This window comes from Antechinus flavipes, chromosome 3 (assembly GCF_016432865.1).
Source record: "Antechinus flavipes isolate AdamAnt ecotype Samford, QLD, Australia chromosome 3, AdamAnt_v2, whole genome shotgun sequence".
Taxonomy (NCBI): domain Eukaryota; kingdom Metazoa; phylum Chordata; class Mammalia; order Dasyuromorphia; family Dasyuridae; genus Antechinus; species Antechinus flavipes.
In genome coordinates this window covers 254,075,374-254,096,529 of record NC_067400.1, presented here as the reverse complement: position 1 = coordinate 254,096,529, position 21,156 = coordinate 254,075,374, and the positions used below count along the sequence as shown (strand labels likewise).

At 32.3% G+C, this 21,156-nt stretch overlaps 1 protein-coding gene across 3 annotated transcripts in view; it reads left to right on the top strand.

Annotated features, from left to right (window-relative positions):
• ITSN1 (intersectin 1) overlaps positions 1–21,156 on the top strand; it is a 256,471-nt gene that overhangs the window by 42,425 nt on the left and 192,890 nt on the right. For all 3 annotated transcript variants that reach the window (XM_051984917.1, XM_051984914.1, XM_051984915.1), the window contains exons 2-3: positions 17,137–17,196; positions 20,989–21,081. In XM_051984917.1, coding sequence (XP_051840877.1) covers positions 17,169–17,196; positions 20,989–21,081 — 121 coding nt within the window. In that variant the 5' untranslated portion in view covers positions 17,137–17,168. The remainder of the gene's footprint in view (positions 1–17,136; positions 17,197–20,988; positions 21,082–21,156) is intronic.

Below are 21,156 nucleotides of genomic sequence, written 5' to 3'. Positions count from 1 at the left end.
CTGATCTCCCTCATATGTCATTATATGTAATCTTTTTAGTTTTATTGTGCTTTGGTGAATCCCTTCTTATTCACAAATGATAGGGTTAGAATGATACCGAATAACTGAAATAACTATCTGAATTGTGGAAATTTTGAAGGCTTGATGTTACCATCATCTGTCTTTGTGAAAAGTCAGTAAATGTATTATTTTTTATGAGCTGACAGAGAGTTTTGTTATAAAATGCACTTATAGCTTACTCACCACTATTTATCTGGTCTTCTCTTTCACCTTTTTGCTTCCTCATATGTGAATAAAATGAAATGCTTGTCTCCCAGTTTTAAGAAGTATTTGTGTTCCAACAAAACAGAATGCGTTCTCTACTCTAATCAATTGCACTGTTCCCTTTCTTCTGATTTTATCACACTTAGATATGAGATATTTGGATTAAATGCAGCAAGTTCTTTTGATCTTCCTTTAGTTTTAAAATTCTTACAATTTCCTTAGAGATATGAATTTTCATGTTTGGTCATCTTGCTATATATTTGGGAACTAGAAATTTCCCTAAATAGTTCATATTCCTGTATGATATGCCTTGTAAGTAGGGCTAGGAGTGACATTTCACTTTTGAAGTAGTACAACAAACTTTTCCCTTTCTTCCTAATACTTTTATATTATATACAAATTAATATATAGGGAAGAGGGGAAAGACTGAATTTGTTAACTTTCAAATTAGAAGTATTGTAGAGAAGGTAGGAAAACTTTTTTTCCCTAGAAGTTCTTTCAGGTTTTCCCTCAAATTAGTAATAAAAATGTTAATTTTTGTAGATTTCAGCATATTTTGATAATTAATCTCCTACATATTCCCATATGTAAATATGCTAAAAATATTGATTTTATATACAAATCAAATTACAATTTTAGCTTAGGCTTTAATAGAAAACTGCACTAAAACTTTTGGAGCACCCTATGTAGTGCATTTTATATCTTTCAAATGAAAAGTTCTATGTAACATTCTTTTTATCTCAAATATCAGTTTTATAATTTTCTCTCCTAAAAAAGGAAGTTACTACATACATATATATACATGTCACACATATATACACACATACTTACACACATGTACCCCACCCCTCACAAAAACACCATCTTTTTCTTTCTCTTTTCTCATTGTCTTAAAATGTCTAGAAATTTTGTATTGCCAATTTCACTCCTTTCTTAAATTTATTCTTTTGGTTTTAAGGATAACTTAAATTTTGGGGGGTCATTTCTTTTAGAACATCACTCTTAATATTTTCTTGTTATTAATGAACACATACTGATGTTTGGGAAAACATAAATGTCATATTCTACATAAATTAGCCTACCAACAGTTATAACTTGAATGAGCTTTAATGTAATTGGGGATAATTAATCTTATAAACTGTGGACAAGCTAAGGCTGCTTTTAAGGAATTTGAAACTTATTTGTGATAATGTGATAATGAAGTAGTCTTTTCTATTGTCTTGTAATGTGCAGTACAAAATAAAAAAATTTTTTTGGTGAACTGAATAAGAGACCAGTAATAGTATTTTATGAGAATTGTATGTGGTTATTTGTTTTAAAATTTTGTTTATATAGTTGTCTTGATTGTTTTGATATTGCTTTTATATCTATTTATCACTTTATATCCATGGCAATATATATCTTGATGATTGGCGCATTCCTTATCCAGTAATATTGCTTTGCCTTTGTGTAATAGTCTACTCAGGCATTCCTCAGTCATCGTAGAGATGTTATTTCTAGGTTTAATATGTTCATTTTCTAATTTCTTTAACTATAAATGTCTCTAATTTCTTTTCCCCCTCATTAGTATCATTCAGGAATATAAATTCTTCTAATAGTCAATTTTTGTTTTTTGTATCATAGATTTCAAAAAGTTATATTTATAGTGACATCTTAAACATGACTCTCAGTTCTATGCAGTCCCCCACTATCTGCACTCTGTCCATGACAGGTAGTAGGAGAGAGGGCAGAGGTGCTGAGAATGATGGTTTTAGGTTCTAAGTAAACTTCAGTTTGGTAAAGGTAATTGCATATTATACATTAACATCACTTATTGCAGACAAAGTGATAAAGAAATTCACTAAGAACTGTTTGATAACACTTTCCTAATCAAATCACAAATAAACTCATCTTTGGCAAATTCAGTGCAAAGATGGGATAATGTGAAAATGAGGAGAAATATTTGGGAAAGAGTAGTTTGGGTGGAAAAAATGAGACAGATCAAAGACTTGTTCAAATATACTGTGGCAGATTGGAACATGTATAGGACTGCTTGCCATCTGGGGGAGGAGGTAGAGGGAGGGAGGGGAAAAATTGGAATAGAAGTGAGTGCAAGGGATAATGTTGAAAATTACCCTGGCATGGGTCCTGTCAAAAAAAAAAAAGTTATTTATTTAAAAAAAAAAAAAAGAGCTGGTAGGGTCTGGATATTGTGATCACCAAAAAAAGATCACCACAAAAGAATTGACTATAATTCATAAACCACAAAAGAATTGTTTTTTGATATGGGAATTTTTAGTGAGTCAGCTGTATAGTACAGTAAGATGATCAACTGATTAAAACTAAGGTTAAAATTTGTAAAAATACAAAAGTACTAATAAAAATTGCATAGTTTACTTTAATTTTTCCAAATTTATTTTATTTAAAGAAACAGAATAGGAAAAAAGAAAATCAGAAAAGAAATACAAAACACGATGAAACAGAAGAGAACATTGTCATGTGTCCAGCAGCACATCAGAGAAGATTCAAAATATATAACAACAAATGCCAGTTCAAGAAAGTATATATATTAATAGAAAAATTATATTCATGAGTGTTCATCTTTTCATTACTTCCTTGTAAATTGTTCTTTTGTTCTCCACTGCACACCTTTTTTACTTTATTCTTTTTTCCCCTTTCATTCCTTCCACTACTTTGAAGCAGGCTGTAGTTAAGAAAACATATATTTATATATATATATGTAAATATATATGTACACATGCATAGACACATTTACACACACACACACACACACACACACACACACACACACACACACACACTTTTCCTATCCCTACTGACTCTTTGCTTAAATTTTGCACCTAATTTGCCTTATTACTTAATCTCCCCTATTAATGGATTCCTCTCTTATTCCTATACCCTTTGCTTCCTGGTCTGCCCATACCTCTCCACTTATTTAATTATAGATTTTTATAAGGTGCTATTGCTATTCCCTTCATAGTATATATATTATTTAGTGTGGCCTATTTAACTCATTCCTGATGTGATAGGTTTTCAGAACTATGAACCCTCCTCCCTCCTCTAATGCCTGTGTCTATTCTTCTTCTGCACCTCATTTGTATGACAGATTATTATATTTACCTTAATTCTACCTCAGTCTTTCTTTTGAACTGTTGTTTTGTTGATGTCGATCTAAAACATATGCTATAAATTTTCCATGTTAAAAAAATCCATCTTGAGTTCCTTGAAATTGATCTTTGATATTGGCTGCTATATGTTAAATTTTCTATTAAGATTGATAGAAAGTCCTGAAAATCTGCAAGTTCATTGAATCTTCATTTTTTCTTCATTCAATACTATAGATAATTTTGCTGGAGGCCTCATTCTTTTGATGGTCGGTAGATATGAGTCTTAAAGTCTTTTATTGTGGTAGTTGATAAGTCCTGTACAATTATAACTAGCTCCAAAAATGAATTGGTTTTTTCTTATTTCTTGCAAAATGTTCTCTTTGAGGGTTTTGAAATTTAGCAATTATTTTCCTATGTATTTTCCTTTTTTTTTTTTTTTTTTTTTTTTTTTTTTTTGCCGAGGCCACTAGGGTTACGTGATTTGCCCAGGATCACACAGTTAGGAAGTGTTAAATGTCTGAGGTCATATTTGAACTCAGGTCCTCCTGACTTCAGGGCTAGTGCTCTATCCACTGCACCATCTAGCTGCCCCCTATCTGTTTTCTACAAAGGATTTCTTTGAGGTGGTGATCAGTGCATTTTTTCTTTTTTACTTTTCTCTCATGTTCTATCACTCCAGGACAATTTTTTTGAATTATTTCTTGCATTATTGTTTCAAGGTTTTTTTTTTTTTTGTTTGTTTGTTTTTTTGGTTACAACTTTCAGGTGCTCCAGTTATTCTTATATTCTTTTGATATGTTCTCCAGATGTGTTGTTTTTCTTATGATTCACATTCTGTTCTATTTTTTTCATCTTTTGTAATTAATTTTGACATTTTTTGATCTCTCATAGCATCATTGGCTTGCCTTGAATGCTTGCCCAAGTCTAACTTTCAAATAGTTTATTTTCATCTTTGAGACTGTGTATCTCCCTTTCTAGTTTTAACTTTTTCATAATCTTGTACTTGGATGCTTTTTTTTTTTTTCTGCTGAGGCAATTGGGGTTAAGTGACTTGTCCAGGGTCAAAAAGCTAGGAAGTATTAAATGTTTGCAGTCAAATTTGAACTCAGGTCCTCCTGACTTCAGGGCTGGTGCTCTATTCACTGCCCCACCTAGCTGTCTCTTTGCTTAAAAAAAATTTCCTCAATGTCTCTCATTTGATTTTTTAATTCTTTGAGTTCTTCTATACATTTTCTCTGGGTAGGGAGCCATTTCTTGTTACTCTTTGGGACAGAAGTTTTTTTTTTTTTACTTCAGTGACCTTCTCTGAAGATGAACTTCAGTCTTCTCTGTTCTTATAGTCTGTTTCTATGATAAGGTTCTTTTTTCTATGCTAATTTTTTTAAAAATAAGAAGTATTAGTATCTGACTTTACTTTAGTTCTTCTCTGGCCAGGAACCCCAAAACAAGAGCTTTACTATCCTGCAAGTGCCCAGAACCCCAGTGCCCCTACCCCTCTTCCTCTGCACTGAAGGAAGCTTGTTCCTTCTTGTCCTGGGCTGCATCTCCCAGCATAGCTCAGCCTGCCTTTCCCAATCAGTGAAGTTTCCTCAGTCTTCCTGAACTTGGACCTTGATTCCACAAAAGGCCTATGAGGTGAATATTTCTATGATTCCTGCTGAAGCTCTAGTCTTATCCAACTAGCCCCAGGGTTCCCTACTGAGTGTTTATGCTACCCCAGGTGCGTTTGCATTTCATAGAAGTTAATCTCAGGCCCTGGTCTTTCTTCAGATCTTAGACTGTATCTGGAGGATCCTTGTTTTACTCCAACTCTTCTAGGTTTTTCCACTGGTATATATTCACCCCGAGGCACAAATTTGTTCTGTATAGTAAAATTGGGAGAGCTTGAAATTTACCAACCTATTCCATCATCTTCCCAGAATCTTCCTCAAAATTGCATATAGTCTAAAAGATTTAGCCTTGAATTATTTGAACATATTGACAAAATGGGAAACGGACAACAGACTGTAGTGATCTCTCATATTATAGTCCTGAAGAATAAAAGAAGAGGTAAAAATGGCATGAAAGAGAACAAAATTATGGGGGAAAATGTATAATGGACCAACTCTATATAGAAGACATCTGTCCTGGAAGGGCAAAATAATTGTAAAGGCATTAAGGGATCAATATACAAAGTACCTAAAGGAAGCAAAGAAAAAAATTATAGATTAAAAAAAACCCTCAAATCTTGTTAATATTTTTAACCATACATATAAAGAGTGAAGAAATACTATGGAGACTAAAAGAATCTCAAGATAATGTTCCAAAAGAAGTAGCATTGCAGTAATTACTCTTTATAATATTTTGTGTCAATTCCCCCTTCCTCCTGTTCTCCCTTTTCCCCTTTTCCCTCACAAGATTGGAAAAAATCACAAAGAACAGAAAATAGAAGTGCTTATCTAAGCAGTAGATGCCCTGAAATGAGAATATAGTAAGCAAAATTTAATATTAAATTTAATGATGCAATAACAGGTTTTTGGAACAAAGACAAAAAATTGAAAAATTAAATGAGTAAATAAGGTATCTGTTATCAAAAGCAATTAACCTTTAAAACAATATGAGAATTTAAGAATCATTGCATTTCTTGAAATATAACAAATTGTAAACTTGGATACCACAGGAAATTCTAAAAGAAAACTGATCCAAATTATTGGAATTATAAGACAAAGTAAAAAAATAATTCATAGGTAATCTCTTTAAAGAGACTTGAAATAGAAACACACTTAGAAATATAGGTAAAATCTAGAGGTTCTTAGTTAATAATTAAAAAAAAACAACAACTCTGAAAGCATTGAGACAAATCCTGCTTTAGGACCTTTGCTAGCAGTGTGATTACTTTGGTTTTTTCAGTTGTAAAATGGGTTGTTGTGAGGATTGAATAAGATAATGTTTGTAAAGTGCTTAGCATAGTACATGTCACATAGGTGCCTGTTAAATACTTATTCCTTTTTTCCTCTAGTCATGTGATTATTATCCAGAACTATCTTCAGACGGTTCTACAGTCTTTGCAGAGTGCCTCCATTATGTGTCATTGCTGTTCTCCCAGAAGAAAACTTACTAGATTCTCCATATAGGAGGATTTTCCAGTAACAAAATAAGCACTTTTAAAGGGCATAAAGGGTGAAGCTATGTAAGTATAGTAATTTGAGGATGGTCATACTTTGTTGAGCTAAGATGTTGGAGGATGTGATAGAAGAGTTTTAATTAGGCTTTAAATTCACAGATCATTAGAGATAGAAGGTGAGAATTTGCTAATTAAAGGGGCCCCCAACCTATTGGAACCTGTAGAGTTGGAGGATGAGATAAAAGGAGCCTGATGACTTATGTTCTGTTTTTGAATTTTGTATTTAGGCAGAGAATTGGTACAGGATTAGGTTTGTCAAAGAGTCCTAGGTGTCTTGCTTAATAATTACCTGGTGTTATGGTCTCTGGTAACAATCCTGAAACCATCTCCTTCATCATTTTGTGTGGTACAATAATATTCTATTACATTCAACAAAAATTTGTCTAGTCCTTTTTCATTGGATAGATAGATATGCCTTCAACTTTCATTGCTTTGGTTATTACAAAAAGAATTAATTCTTTTCTTTTTTTCCTTCTTACCTCTCTGGAACATATGTGTAGTAGCATTATCATTGAGTCAAAAGATATGCATAGTTTAATAATTTTTGGAGTAGAATTCGAAATTGTTTTCCAGAATGATTGGATCAATTCAATCAACCAAATGCCTTGATTAATTTACTTTGCCTATTTTATCATCGCTCTTTCTAAATTTATTATTTTCCTTTCTTGGCAGATTTTCCATTTTCTAATTTAACTTATTGTTCCTTTCTTATTTTATGTTATTAGAATTGTATCTCCTTACAGATTTTTTGGTACTTTGTACTTTCATTGAATTTTGATATTCTACCTTGCTTAGGAGTTAGTATGATATATTTTTTCTTCTGTGGTCTTCGATAACCCTTATTTGGTCAGGAATTCTTTTTTTTTTTCTTTTTGCATTTTTAAAGGCATTTATGTAGCTTTATTTTTTTTTTAAGTTTTTTATTTTCAAAACATGTACAGATAGTTTCCAGTATTCACCCTTGCAAAACCTTGTGTTCCAAATTTTTTTCTCCCTTCCTTTCTCCTACTCCCCTCTCCTAAATGGCAAGTAATCCAATATATGTTAAACACATGTAGTTCTTCTATATGTATTTCTACAATTATCATGATGCACAAGAAAAATCAGATCCAAAGCGGGGGGAAGGGGAGGAATGAGAAAGAAAACAAAATGCAAGTAAACAACAAAAAATGAAAATACTATGTTGTGATCCACACTTAGTCCTTAGTCCCCATAGTCCTCTGGGTGCAGATGGCTCTCTCCATCACAAGACCATTGTAACTGGCCTGAATCATTTTGCTTTTGAAAAGAGCTATTACCATCAGAATTGATCATCATCATAATCTTGTTGTTGCTGTGTATAATATTCTCTTGGTTCCACTCACTTCACTTAGTATCAGTTCATGTAAGTCTCTCTAGGCTTTTCTGAAATCATCCTGCTGATCATTTTTTATAGAACAATAATATTCCATTACATTTACATATCATAACTTATTCAGTCATTTTCCAACTGATGGGTATCCAGTCAGTTTTCAGTTCCTTGCCATTACAAAAAGGGCTGCTAGAAACATTTTTGCATATATGTGGGTTGGTCAGGAATTTTTTTACTATTCATAGTCCTAAAAAGTAATTTTTTTTTGTTTCTATAATTTGTTTTTTATGATATTATCCTTAATGTTTAAGTCTCGTATGTATTAGAATTCAACTTGATTATGGTATAAGGCGTTAGTCTAGTTCTGCTAAACTAATTTCCAATTTTCCAAGGCATTTTTGTCAAACAGTGAAACCTTTTTCCAGTATCTTGAATCTTTGGACTGATCAAATGCTAGACTGCTAGTTTTGTTTTTGTTTATATGTTGTTTCCTTATTCTGTTCTGCTGATCTACTTTATTTCTTAATCAATACCAAATCATCTTGATGATATTGCTAGGTTTCCTTTTCCTTTCATTAGCTACCTTGGGATTTGTGATCTTTCATTCCTTTAGTTGAAGTTCATGGATTATTTTGTTCCTTAGTTTTCTAAAATAATCCTGTGGAAATATGATTATTATGGCATGGAATAGGTTAAGGGATTTAGGGTATTATAATTTTGATTATGATAGTGCTGCTTACCCATAACCAATTAATAATTCTGTAATATTTAAAACATATTTCTCTAAAGAATAGTTTGGAGTTGTGTACTATGTCTGGCTTGGTAGATAGAATCCTAAATATTTTATATATTCTGTTTTTGATTGTTTCATTTAGTTTTTGGTTGGTTCTCTAGGGTACTCTAAGGAAACAAATCACTGTATCATCTAAAAATAATTTTTTCTTCCTTTGCATAGGCTTAGCTTATTTTTCTTGTTTATTCTTACATTATTGCTATAGCAAGAATTTTTAGCAGTATACCAAGTGGTGATAATGTACATTCTTACTGTATCTCTACTCTTACTACAAAGGCCATGAGTTAATCTCCATTACAGATAATGTTATCTGATTAAGGCTGATTATTGCTTTTTAATAGATACTACTGGGTATATTACGTAATGATCTATTTATTCTTTTGTTTTCTATAGTTTTACTATTAAAATCTTATTCTAGAAGTATTGATAATTATATGATTATATGATTTTTATTCTCATTCATATAGTCAGTTTTACTTATTTACCTTTCATTTTGAATTTAAATCCAATCTGGTATATAAATTTTGGGATTTGTTGCTGAAACCTTTTTTTCCTAAAATTTTATTTAACTTTTTTTGTATCAAAGGTCTTTAGAGATATTGGTTTCTAGTTTGACTCTCTGGTCAAGATCATATATTTGTCAGAAAAGAAAACTAGTAGAATTCCTTCCCCTTTCCCTCCTTCCTCCTCTCCCCCCCGCCCCCGTCCCCGCCTCCGCCTCCGCCTCCCATTTTTGATTTTTCTGAAATATTGGAATTAAATTTTACTTTAAGTGTTTAATTAAATTTTAAGTCCATTTGATCCTGGAATCTTTTTTACTTTGAAAGTTCACGTATGGCTTGCTCAGTTTCTTTTCTGGATTGTTTAAATTCTATATTTTTTCCTGATAATTTCTGCATTTTAGTTTATGTTTTTGTAAATATTAGTTTCACTTTTGCCAGTTTTATCAACATACTCTTTTTTTTTTTAAATAACTTTTTATTGACAGAACCCATGCCAGGATAATTTTTTACAGCATTATGCCTTGCACTTACTTCTGTTCTGATTTTTCCTCTCCCTCCCTCAACCCCCTCCCCCAGATGGCAAGCAGTCCTTTACATGTTAAATAGTCAACATACCCTTAGAGAAAAGTTTCCATCATTTTCTTGATTTGTTCTTTGGTTATTAGTTCTTCTTTTGTACTTTTGAAACTGGCAATTTGGTTTTCCTCTTTATTTTAAAATCAAATTTTCCTCTCTTAATTGCTCCCTTCTTCAATAGTTCTTATATATTCAGGGTTATTTATTTTTTTACTTTCATTTTTATTAATCTCTTGTTTGATCTTCAGATTTTCTGTTTGTTTTCTGTTTTCTGTTTTTTTTTTTTTTTTTTTTGGTTATTGTTGTTGTTGTATGCCCAATTTGTTGATTTGTTCTTTCTTTTGCTGATGGAAGTGTTTGGAGTTGTTTCTTCTTGTTATTTAAACATTTTTTTAAAGTTTATTTTTTAATACATATTGTTTTATGAATTATGTTGGGAGAGAGAAAAAATAGAACAAAAAGGAAAAACCATGGGGGAGATTAAAAAAGCAGTGAACATATCATGTCTTGATTTACATTCAGTTTCTTCTTTCTCTAGTTGCAGATAGCATTTTCTATCCAAAGTCTGTTGAGATTGCTTTGGATCACTGAACTTCTGAGAAGATCCAAGGTTTTCATAGTTGATCATCACACATTCTTGCTGTTATTGTGTACAATATATTCTTGGTTCTGCTTGTTTCTCTCCAGCATCAGTTCATGTAACTCTTTCCAGGCCTTTCATAATTTTTTATGGTACAATAATATTTCATTATCTTCAGGTACTACAACTTGTTCAGCCATTCCCCAATTGATGGATATCCATTCCCTTTCCAATTCTTTGGTACCACAAAAAGGGTTGCTGTAGACATTTTTGCACATATGTGTCCTTTTTCCTCGTTTATGATTTCCTTGGGATACAGACCCAATGATGGCACTGCTGGGTCAAAGGGTATGCACAGAATGGTTGGATAATTTTGCAACTTCACCAATAAGGCATTTAAAAAATTATATTATTTATTAATACATATTATTTATTGTTATTTAAAAATTCTTCACTAGGCCTTTATTGAATATGATTTTATTTCACTCTATTCAATAAAATATTTCCTTAATATTTGTTTTTCTTTCTTTTATGAGGTTTTTTATGCTTTCACCTGTAATCACCATTTTTTTCCCTTTAAGCAATGACAAATGCATAGCTGAGAAATATACATACATGCACATTTCTTTTATAATTCCTGTTCAGTAATTGCCAGAAATCTTTTTTTTTTAAATAACTTTTTATTGATAGAACCCATGCCAGGGTAATTTTTTACAGCATTATCCCTTGCATTCACTTCTGTTCCGATTTTTCCCCTCCCTCCCTCTACCCCCTCCCCCAGATGGCAAGCAGTCCATGTTGAATAGGTTACAGTATATCCTAGATACAATATATGTGTGCAGAACCGAACAGTTTTCTTGTTGCACAGGGAGAATTGAATTCAGAAGGTATAAATAACCCGGGAAGAAAAACAAAAATGCAAGCAGTTTATATTCATTTCCTAGTGTTCTTTCTTTGGGTGTAGCTGCTTCTGTCCATCTTTGATCAATTCAAGCTCTCTTTATCAAAGAGATCTCGTTCCATCAGAATACATCCTCAAACAGTATTGTTGATGAGGTATATAATGATCTCCTGGTTCTGCTCGTTTCACTTAGCATCAGTTCATGTAAGTCTCGCCAGTCCTCTCTGTATTCATCCTGTTGGTCATTCCTTACAGAACAATAATATTCCATAACATTCATATATCACAATTTACTCAACCATTCTCCAATTGATGGGCATCCTTTCATTTTCCAGCTTCTAGCCACTACAAACAGGGCTGCTACAAACATTTTGGCACATACAGGTCCCTTTCCTTTCTTTAGTATCTCTTTGGGGTATAAGCCCAATAGAAACACTGCTGGATCAAAGGGTATGCACAGTTTAATAACTTTTTGAGCATAGTTCCAAATTGCTCTCCAGAATGGCTGGATGTGTTCACAATTCCACCAACAATGTATCAGTGTCCCTGTTTTCCCACATCCCCTCCAACATTCCACATTATCTTTCCCTGTTATTCTAGCCAATCTGACAGGTGTGTAGTGGTATCTCAGAGTTGTCTTAATTTGCATTTCTCTGATAATGATTTGGAGCATATTTTCATATTTCTATAAATAGTTTCAATTTCTTTGTCTGAGAATTGTCAGAAGTCTATCTTACACAATTTTTCTCAGATTGTATTTGGGTCTTTAAGTTCTTTCTTTTTTGGTTAGCCTTTTTTTTTTTTTTAATTAGAGCTTTTTATTTTCAATTTCATCCTTGCAAAACCTTGCATTCTAATTTTTTTCCCTTCTCTTTTCCCTATCTACCCCCAGATGACAAGTAATCCAATATATGTTAAACATGTAACTCTTCTATACCTATTTCTACAATTAGTATACTGCATAAAATTAGATTTAAAAAGAAAAAAAATGAGAAAGAAAACAAAATGCAAGCAAACAACAAAAAACAGTGAAAATACTCTCCACTGTGCTCTCTTTGAATGCAGATGGCTCTATTCATCATAAGGCCATTGGAACTGGCCTGAATCTTTGGTTAAATTTTTCTATCTCTGAAAGTGATACATTGAAATGGGGAATGGTGTTACAATTCTACTGAATTTCTCCATGTATCTCATTTAGCTTTAGCTGCTATGTCATTTGGTATGCACATATTTATTATTGACATTTATTGTTTGTGCTATCTTGAAGTAAAATATATTTTATCAATTTGTTAAGTTTTCTCTAAATGGGTAAGTTATTATTATTCCTTTTATAACTTCAGCTGAAGCATAATAGATTTTCCTCTTAATTGAGTAAAGCTTTCTTTTCAACTGGATTTTCTTAGAAAGACAAAAAATAAAAATAAAACCAAACCTCAACCATAGCATATTATTGCATTTTCCTTTTTCATCCATTCTCTTTCATCCTTTTCTGTTTTATGAGTTAGTTGACATTCATTGTTGTGATCACATTGACAGTCCTAATTGTGGTCATTAATTGTGTATTTTCCTTCATTCTATTAATTGCTGTTCTATGTAAAGAAAATAGTGATGCTGGAGGAGTGTACTCAGCACACATGCTGTGGATTTGATGTGTTCTTTTTCTGTTTTTCTGACTTTCTTACTCTCACCCAAAATACTATGACAGGTTCTTAAACATTTAGGTAGAAGGAAAGGAAGGAAAAGAAAAGAAATGAGCATTTACATAGTACTAACTGTGCTAGGAATTATGCAATGTAATATTCTCTGTTGAGGTTTTCTTGGGGTCTCTGGAGCAGCCTTCGTTTCAGTTCAGTAATCACCACAAGTGCAGCCAGGAGTTAAAGTCCAAATCCTTTATTGTCTCTTTCCAAGTCTTGTCTCCTTTACTGTGGCCTGGTTAGCTTTCTTATAGTCCAGATCCTTTATTATCTCCTTTTGAGGGCTGAGCAGCTTTCTGGAGAGCCTTTCAGTCTGGCCTTGGTTCAGAGAGTTTGAGCTCCCCCCGCCTTCTCTGACTTCTGGATCCTAGCTTATATATGCTCTCTTATCAAAGATGTGAATCTTGTAGAACTATAATAAGTACTAAGTACATGTACTGAACTAGAGAATTGTTAAGCACCATGCTAAATTAGATAACTATTTCTATCAATTCCATTGATTTAACACTTGTTTCAAGTTCTGGGCCATAACAATGCAAAGCATATTTGATCCTCACAACAAGCCTGTGGAGATAGATGGTATTATTCTCTCAATTTTATAGTTGAGAAAACTGAGGCAAAGCAGAATTAAGTAATTTGTCCAGGGCCCAGGGCTAGTAGATGACTATATCAATTTGGGTTTACTTGACTGTAATCCTAGCACTCATGCTACTATTCCAATAGCTGCCATTTAGCTTTTTTTTTTTTTTTTAAAGTATGTAGATAGTATTTTATTTGTTATGACATGTTAAGAATTGGAATTTATTATTGATGGTAACTTTCAGCCAGATGTAATTTCCTCGTTTATCTGTTTTACTGAAGCCTGTTTTTACTGTTGCCTTGTCTGACATGATTCTTTATTTCCATTTATTTATTTATTTGTTTGTTTTGCTTTTTTATTTATTTATAACTTTTTATTGACAGAACCCATGCCTGAGTAAAATTTTTTACAACATTATCCCTTGCACTCACTTCTGTTCTGATTTTTTCCCTTCCCTCTCTTCACCCCCTCCCCTAGATGGCAAGTAGTCGTCTTATACATGTTAAATATGACATGATTCTTTAAAACAACAGTTAAACCAAATGCCTACTTTCTTATCTGCATACAATTTTTATTAGAAAACTACACATTGGGGCAGCTAGGTGGCACAGTGATAGAGCACCAGCCCTGAAGTCAGGAGGACCTGAGTTCAAATTTGCCCTCAGACACTTAACACTTCCTAGCTGTATGACAAGTCACAACCCTTCAGCAATTGATCTGAATTTTTTTGCACAACATGACAAATTTGGAAATAATTTTAGAAAAATTGTGCATGTTTAACCTATATTGGATTGCTTGCTGTCTTGGGGAGAGGAGTATGGGAAAGGAAAAGGAGAAAAACTTGGAACAAAAGGTTTAGCAAAGGTAAATGTTGGAAACCATCTTTGCATGGAAAAATAAAATACTATTAAAAAAAATTAAGTTGGCAAAAGTAAATGAACAAAAAAAAAGCTATACATCCCTTTCTTCACATGCATATTATCCTGAATAAAAATAAGCTGGGAATAATCAGACTATTCTCTACAACAAAGAAATTATCTTTTCATTCACATAGTGTGTTACTTTATATAGGGGTTTTCCGATTATCATTATTATATCAGAGAGATGTAATTTTCAGAGGGATTTTGTCATTTTTATGGAGGATACTATGTAAAGCCCAAATGGAAAAGGATTTTCTGTTGATGATGAAGCTTTATGGAATCTCCTTTTGTGGATGTCATAGTGTCCTGATTTCATAAAGTCTAAGAATAGTACAGGACCATTGAGATTCCTAACCTTTTAAAATATAATAGCTGAACAATCTATATAGGGAAAACCAAATGGAAGAAAGATTAACGTCCTTTATTTTAGGACTCTTGGTTCAATGGGTATCCAATCAGATCATTTCAATTGTCATGGATAAGAATGGCACATGGATGATGAAAAGTATCTAGATATGATCTGAACATAGAATTAAATAGAAGTTACAGTGTAAGTAGATTTTATTACATTTAGGAAATTGCCTAGTATTTTAAGTATAATCATAAATAGTTACTTGATGGAAAGCCCTTAAATACTAAGATTTTCAAGATGATAGCATGGAAATGGAAATATTGCTATTTCTGAAAAATCAAAATTATAGATAATCTAAAAGGGCCATTGGAATATATCGTTTACTTATGCAGAGCATATGTAATATCCAGCTCTGGTACCAATAAGGACTTATATCAAAGTAAGGGGTTATCAAAAACAAAGGATATATGTGCCTGGAGAAAGATGCAGGTCATCAAGTGGTGACGAGATATAACAGGTTGATAGTCCAAGTATTGCACTTGTGGCTACAAAATAATATAATTTCTGGAGGATAGGTATTTAAGATGTTCCGAAGAAAAGTCCTTTGTTGAGATTTATGGGAAAAGAGACCACACCTAACTAAAAAGGCTGGAATATGCTGGAATAGACATTGATGATGTAAGCAAATCACATTGCAATATCATAGGGTCTTTCATCTAAGATTGTAATTTTAAGATAGTAAAGATTAATACAAATAGTTTCCTAAAAAAAATTTCCAAAAAAAATTAGAACTTTAATTTATATTTTCTGAGTGATACTTCCTAATCATTATGCACTCTATCAGAAAGTATCTTAGAATACTAAAGAAAGGAAAGGGTCCTCTATGTGCCAAAATGTTTGTGGCAGCCCTTTTTATAGTGGCTAGAAACTGGAAAATGATAGGTTGATCATCATTTGAAGAATGGTTGGGTAAATTGTGATATATGAATGTTATGGAATATTATTGTTCTTTAAGAAATGACCAGAAGGATGAATACAGAGAGGTTTGGAGAGACTTACATGAACTGATGCTAAGTGAAATGAGCAGAACCAGGAGATCATTATATACTTCAACAACGATACTGTATGAGTATGTATTCTGATGGAAGTAGATATCTTTGATAAAAAAAAAGATCTAATTCAGTTCCAGTTGATCAATGATGGACAGAAGCAGCTACACCCAAAGAAAGAACACTGGGAAATGAGTGTAAACTGTTTGCATTTTTGTTTTTCTTCCCAGGTTATTTTTACCTTCTGAATCCAATTCTCCCTGTGCAACAAGAGAACTGTTTGGTTCTGCACACATATATTGTATATAGGATATACTATAACATATTTAACATGTATAAGACTGCTTGCCATCTAGGGGAGGTGGTGGAGCAAGGGAAGGGGAAAATTGGAACAGAAGTGAGTGCAAGGGATAATGTTGTAAAAAATTATGCAGGCTTATGTTCTGTCAATAAAAAGTTACAATTTAAAAAATTAAAAAAAAAGTATGCTTAGTTCTAGCAGACTTTGAGAAGTGATAATAAAGGTGGGGAAAAAAGAATATATTAAGAATTTGGTAACTTGGATTCAAGGCTTTGCTTTTCTATTGACTTGCTTTATAGTCTCAGGCTAGTTTAGAAAATGGGAATATTAATTTCTGCCCTTTTCTGTCATGAGGATATTGAAATTGGAAAGTGATAATGCGTAGCAAATTTTTTTTTTTTTTGAATAATAAGATGTCACTTGCCCAACATTTAAAACAGTCCTATTTTTTATTGGTGAATAGAGGGACTTACTGTCTACTGGAGGGAAATTCTCACATTGATGGATTTTCGCATGGCTCTTCAGAAAATATTGCCTGTTTGGCCAGCTAAGTTGTGTAGAGGATATAGCATTTACACTGGAATCAATAGGACAGAGTTCAAATTTGCCTTAGACACCTGACATTGTGTCACCCTGATCAAGTCACTTAACCCCAATTTCCTTGCAGCAACAATAGCAAAAAAAAAAAAAAATACTACCTGTTATCAGTATAATACATTCAGATAATATGTCATATAAAAATCTGTCTAAGAAAGTTAAGTTTCTGTTCACAATGCTCCCATAAAGACAATTGAATGATAATCCAATAATAATAACACACGGGGAATATATCATCCCATCCTAAATGAATAGTAGTATCCATTATTATACTTTTCTTAAAATGTCTATCAAATACATGCTATGCTTTGCATGTCAGAGTGCCTAGATAACAATAAATTTTATTTATAAAGTATTTTCAAATACATGTCTACATCAACTTAATTGTATTTTTCTTTACAGGCTTCTACTAGCTAGCTAAAAGTGACAGAACCATGGCTCAATTTCCGACATCTTTTGGTGGTAAGTTTTCACGTTTTTTTCTTTAGCAAGTTGCAAAATTCATTGATGGAAAGGTCTGCACTAAAAAACTCTGCCAATTTTTTATCAAGTTGTTAAGTTTATCTTGGGAGGTCACAAAAGCTGTATCAGCTGAATACTTGAAGGATATCTGATATGGAGCTTTTGATTGTATACTAAGATATTGAAGTGCTGTGATCTACATGGAAGGATGGATTATCCACATTAATGAAATCACTGATCATTGAAATATTTTATTTTAGAATTAATAAGCACTCCCTTTTTAAAAATTTTGATCTGTCAAACATTCTAATGTGAAAAGTATACATTTAGAATCTTCTTAATATATAATTTCAAAAGAATAAAATAAAAACTTTCCTTCCTTCACTGATGCACTATAAAATTAATGTCAGATCAGTGTAATATCCTATTAGTAAAACAATCTATCTTAATATCTGGTTTGAAGCCATAAGTTCTGGATCCTTTTGAATTGGATGCATTTCTTTAAGGTACCTAGCATACTGGTATTTAATATGTATTAAGAATAGCAGTAGGAATATTGTTTTTATCCTTCATGGCTTTTTTGTCCAAAAGATTTTTTAATATAGTTATAGAAATTTGTGCCAATAGAACTTCATGAGAAGGAAGGAAGGAAGAAATAGATGTTGGAAACAAAGAAATTTATAAAGTATATATTGTTATGTCATTTGATCCTCATAACAGTCTTGTAAAGCAGGTGCTATTATAATACCCATTTTACAATTGAGGAAACTGAGGTAGTTAGAGCTCAAGTGACTTACTCAGGGTCACACAAACATTAAAAGTTCAAGATAGGATTTGAACTTATGGCTTCCTCATTCCATAGCCAGTGCTTAATCTTCTGTAACATTAGGCTTCCTTCCCCGTATCTTATAAGCATTTTAGTTTATCATACATTTACATAGTGCCTGTAGTGTACAAGGACATAAGGGACTGACTATGTGCTGAGAATAAAAATAATATATTTTTTAAGCAACTCATGCCTTTTTCCTCAGAATAATGTAATAGAAGAGATTAAAAATAAGTAAGAAAAAAGGTAGAATGTAATTAAGGCAAAGGAAAAATCCTGTATTTTTTAAGATTTGAGAATGGTATACTAGTAGGGAAAGTTTTACAGAAAAGAAAATAATTGGGAATTGAATGGACAGAAGATTTTGGCTGCTAGTGATGTAGAAAGGAGTGTAGTCTTAGAAGAGGAAGGAGAGACCATGTGAGATCAGGACACCACTAGTATTACAGCTTGGATAGATTATAGAGTGTATACAGGGAAAGAATGTGGGTTGGGGAGGAAAGAAGGAATAGTGAATGATAAAGTCATGGGATGATAGGAATAATGAATGGAGTTAAGGACTTGAAACAAGGAACACTTTAAATCCAGTCTGAGGTATTTACTAGGGTATACACAAAATACTTTCTCTCTCTCTTACTCATTTTTCTCATGTGTTAGATGGGGATAATAATAGCACCTATTTCAGAGTTGTTGTTTTTTAATAGAATTTTATTTTTTCCTCCAGTTACATATCAAAACAATTTTAGCTTTCACTTTTGCAAGATTTTGAGTTGAAGTTTTTCTTCTTCCTTCCCTTTCTTCCCTCTTCTTTTCTGAAGATGGTAGGCAGTTTTTTTTTTTTTAATATATAGCTTTTTATTTACAAGATATATGCATAGGTAATTTTTCAGCATTGACAGTTGCAAATCCTTCTGTTCCAACTTTTTCCCTCCTTCCTCCCCCACGTCCCCCAGATGGCAGGTTGACCAGTACATGTTAAATATGTTAAAGTAAAAGTTAAATACAATATATGTATATATGTCTAAACAGTTAATTTGCTATATAAAAAGCGTCAGACTTTGAAATAGTGTACAATTAACCTGTGAAGGAAATCAAAAATGCAGGTGGACAAAAATAGAGGGATTGGGAATTCTATGTAGTGGTTCATAGTCATCTCCCAGAGTTCTTTCCCTGGGTGTAGCTGGTTCAGTTCATTACTGCTCTATTGGAACTGATTTGGATTGTCTTCATTGTTGAAATTGGTAGGTAGTTTGATATATTTTAGACATGTGCTATCATATAAAATATTAGTCAGTTGTAAAAGAACAGGTCAAAAAATAACACAAGAAAGAGCAAAGTAAATGAAAAAATATATGCTATGTATCAGTTCTTCATTTGGATGTGGATAGCATTTTGTCCTTGTGTGGCTTGTCTTAGATCATTGTCTAATTGAGAAGAGCTGAGTCAGTCATAGTATAGGCACATAGAAAGCCAAAAGTCATAAGCAACATTCATACAATGTTGCTTATACCGTGTACAATGTTTGCCTGGTTCTGCTCGTTTTACTTTCTATCAGTTCATGCAAGTCTTTGTAGGTTTTTCTAAAATCTTCCTGTTCATTATTTTTTACTGCACAATAATATTCCATTACATTCATATACCAAGATGATTAATGTAAGTTGATTTTTAAATCTTAAAAAGCACTATGAATGTTGTTATAATTATTATAAATCTAAAGACAGAAGGAATTACAGAGACTATCTACCCCTTGTTTTACAGCTGAGGACTTGCCCAAGATTACGTACAGTTTAGAGTCAAATTTTATATATTTTATCCTGTAAGCAACCAAGATGTACAGTATTGATCATCTTGTAGGGTAGAGGAGAGAAGGATGTATGATTTTCAGAATCTTAAACATTTTTATTTTATGTTCTATAACTTCACACACTTTTTAGTCTGTCAGCTTCCTTATACCTTATATTTTAAGAATTTTTGGAAACTTTCTATCATCCCCTAGCTTTTTCATTTGTTTGAAACTATATTAGAGAATCACTAATGCTCTATTACTAAGGCATTAACTCAGTATAAGCATGATGAACAGATATTCTAAACCAACAATCAGGCCATGTGGTCTGTCAAATAATTTTTTGGTTTATATTAATAATGCATCAGAATGTTTGAAAGATATGACTTTAGGAATAGGATAATTTGGCATTAGAATTTACTTGGAAAATCGGAGATATTTGGTTGCTGTAAGTATAGTTAATATAAATTAAGATGGAGCCTTCTTTTGTATGGGTCATTCCAGTGACCAATATAAAAGAGTTGATCTGAGAAGATATTAGTCAGCACCTAAAGCCAAAGTAGATTCTAAATGTTCCTTCTCTTGGCTTAAAAATATTTAGAAACTGAATGCCAGTTCTGAGAACAGCTAGCACCAGATAAGCACTTAAGACTGTAAGAATTATGATAAATTGTATGTAGGCTTATTTAAATAAAATAGGCTAACAAGTTTGAATGAAAGCAGGGAGAGCTAATGAAATGTGTGTACTTTATGCAATTTTGCTGCCATTTTAAAACAAATTTGTTAGATTAGAATCTTTTGACTCATTTGACAACTTTGATATGAAAGCTCTTTAAATAGCTAATTTTCTGAACTAAATTCCAGTAAAGCTAGAAAGCCTTTGTTTGAACAAGGAGCTAATGATGTTCATCATTTGCTAACCAACCAAACCAGATTTTAAGAGAATCATTATAACAAGATTGCCCTCTTGGCAATGAACTTTTTTAGCCATAGTAAATAATAATAATGACTTCTAAGTAAAAAGCATGAGAAAAGTTATGATTTGTATCAATAGAGGGTATGCCTACATTGTTGAAATTACAAATCTCTTGAATTTTTATGGGAAGTTTAAAAGTTAAGAGAATTAATGCAGTTAAGTAATATTACTCTCTTGTTTTTTATTTTTTCCCCTATTGACTTACAGGCAGCCTGGATATTTGGGCCATAACTGTAGAAGAAAGAACAAAGCATGATCAGCAGTTCCATAGTCTCAAGCCAACATCTGGTTTTATTACTGGTAGTTGTGTACAGTATTTTTATATTTTATTTTTGTTTTTTGATGGTATATGGTTGTGGAAAATATTTTTGTTTA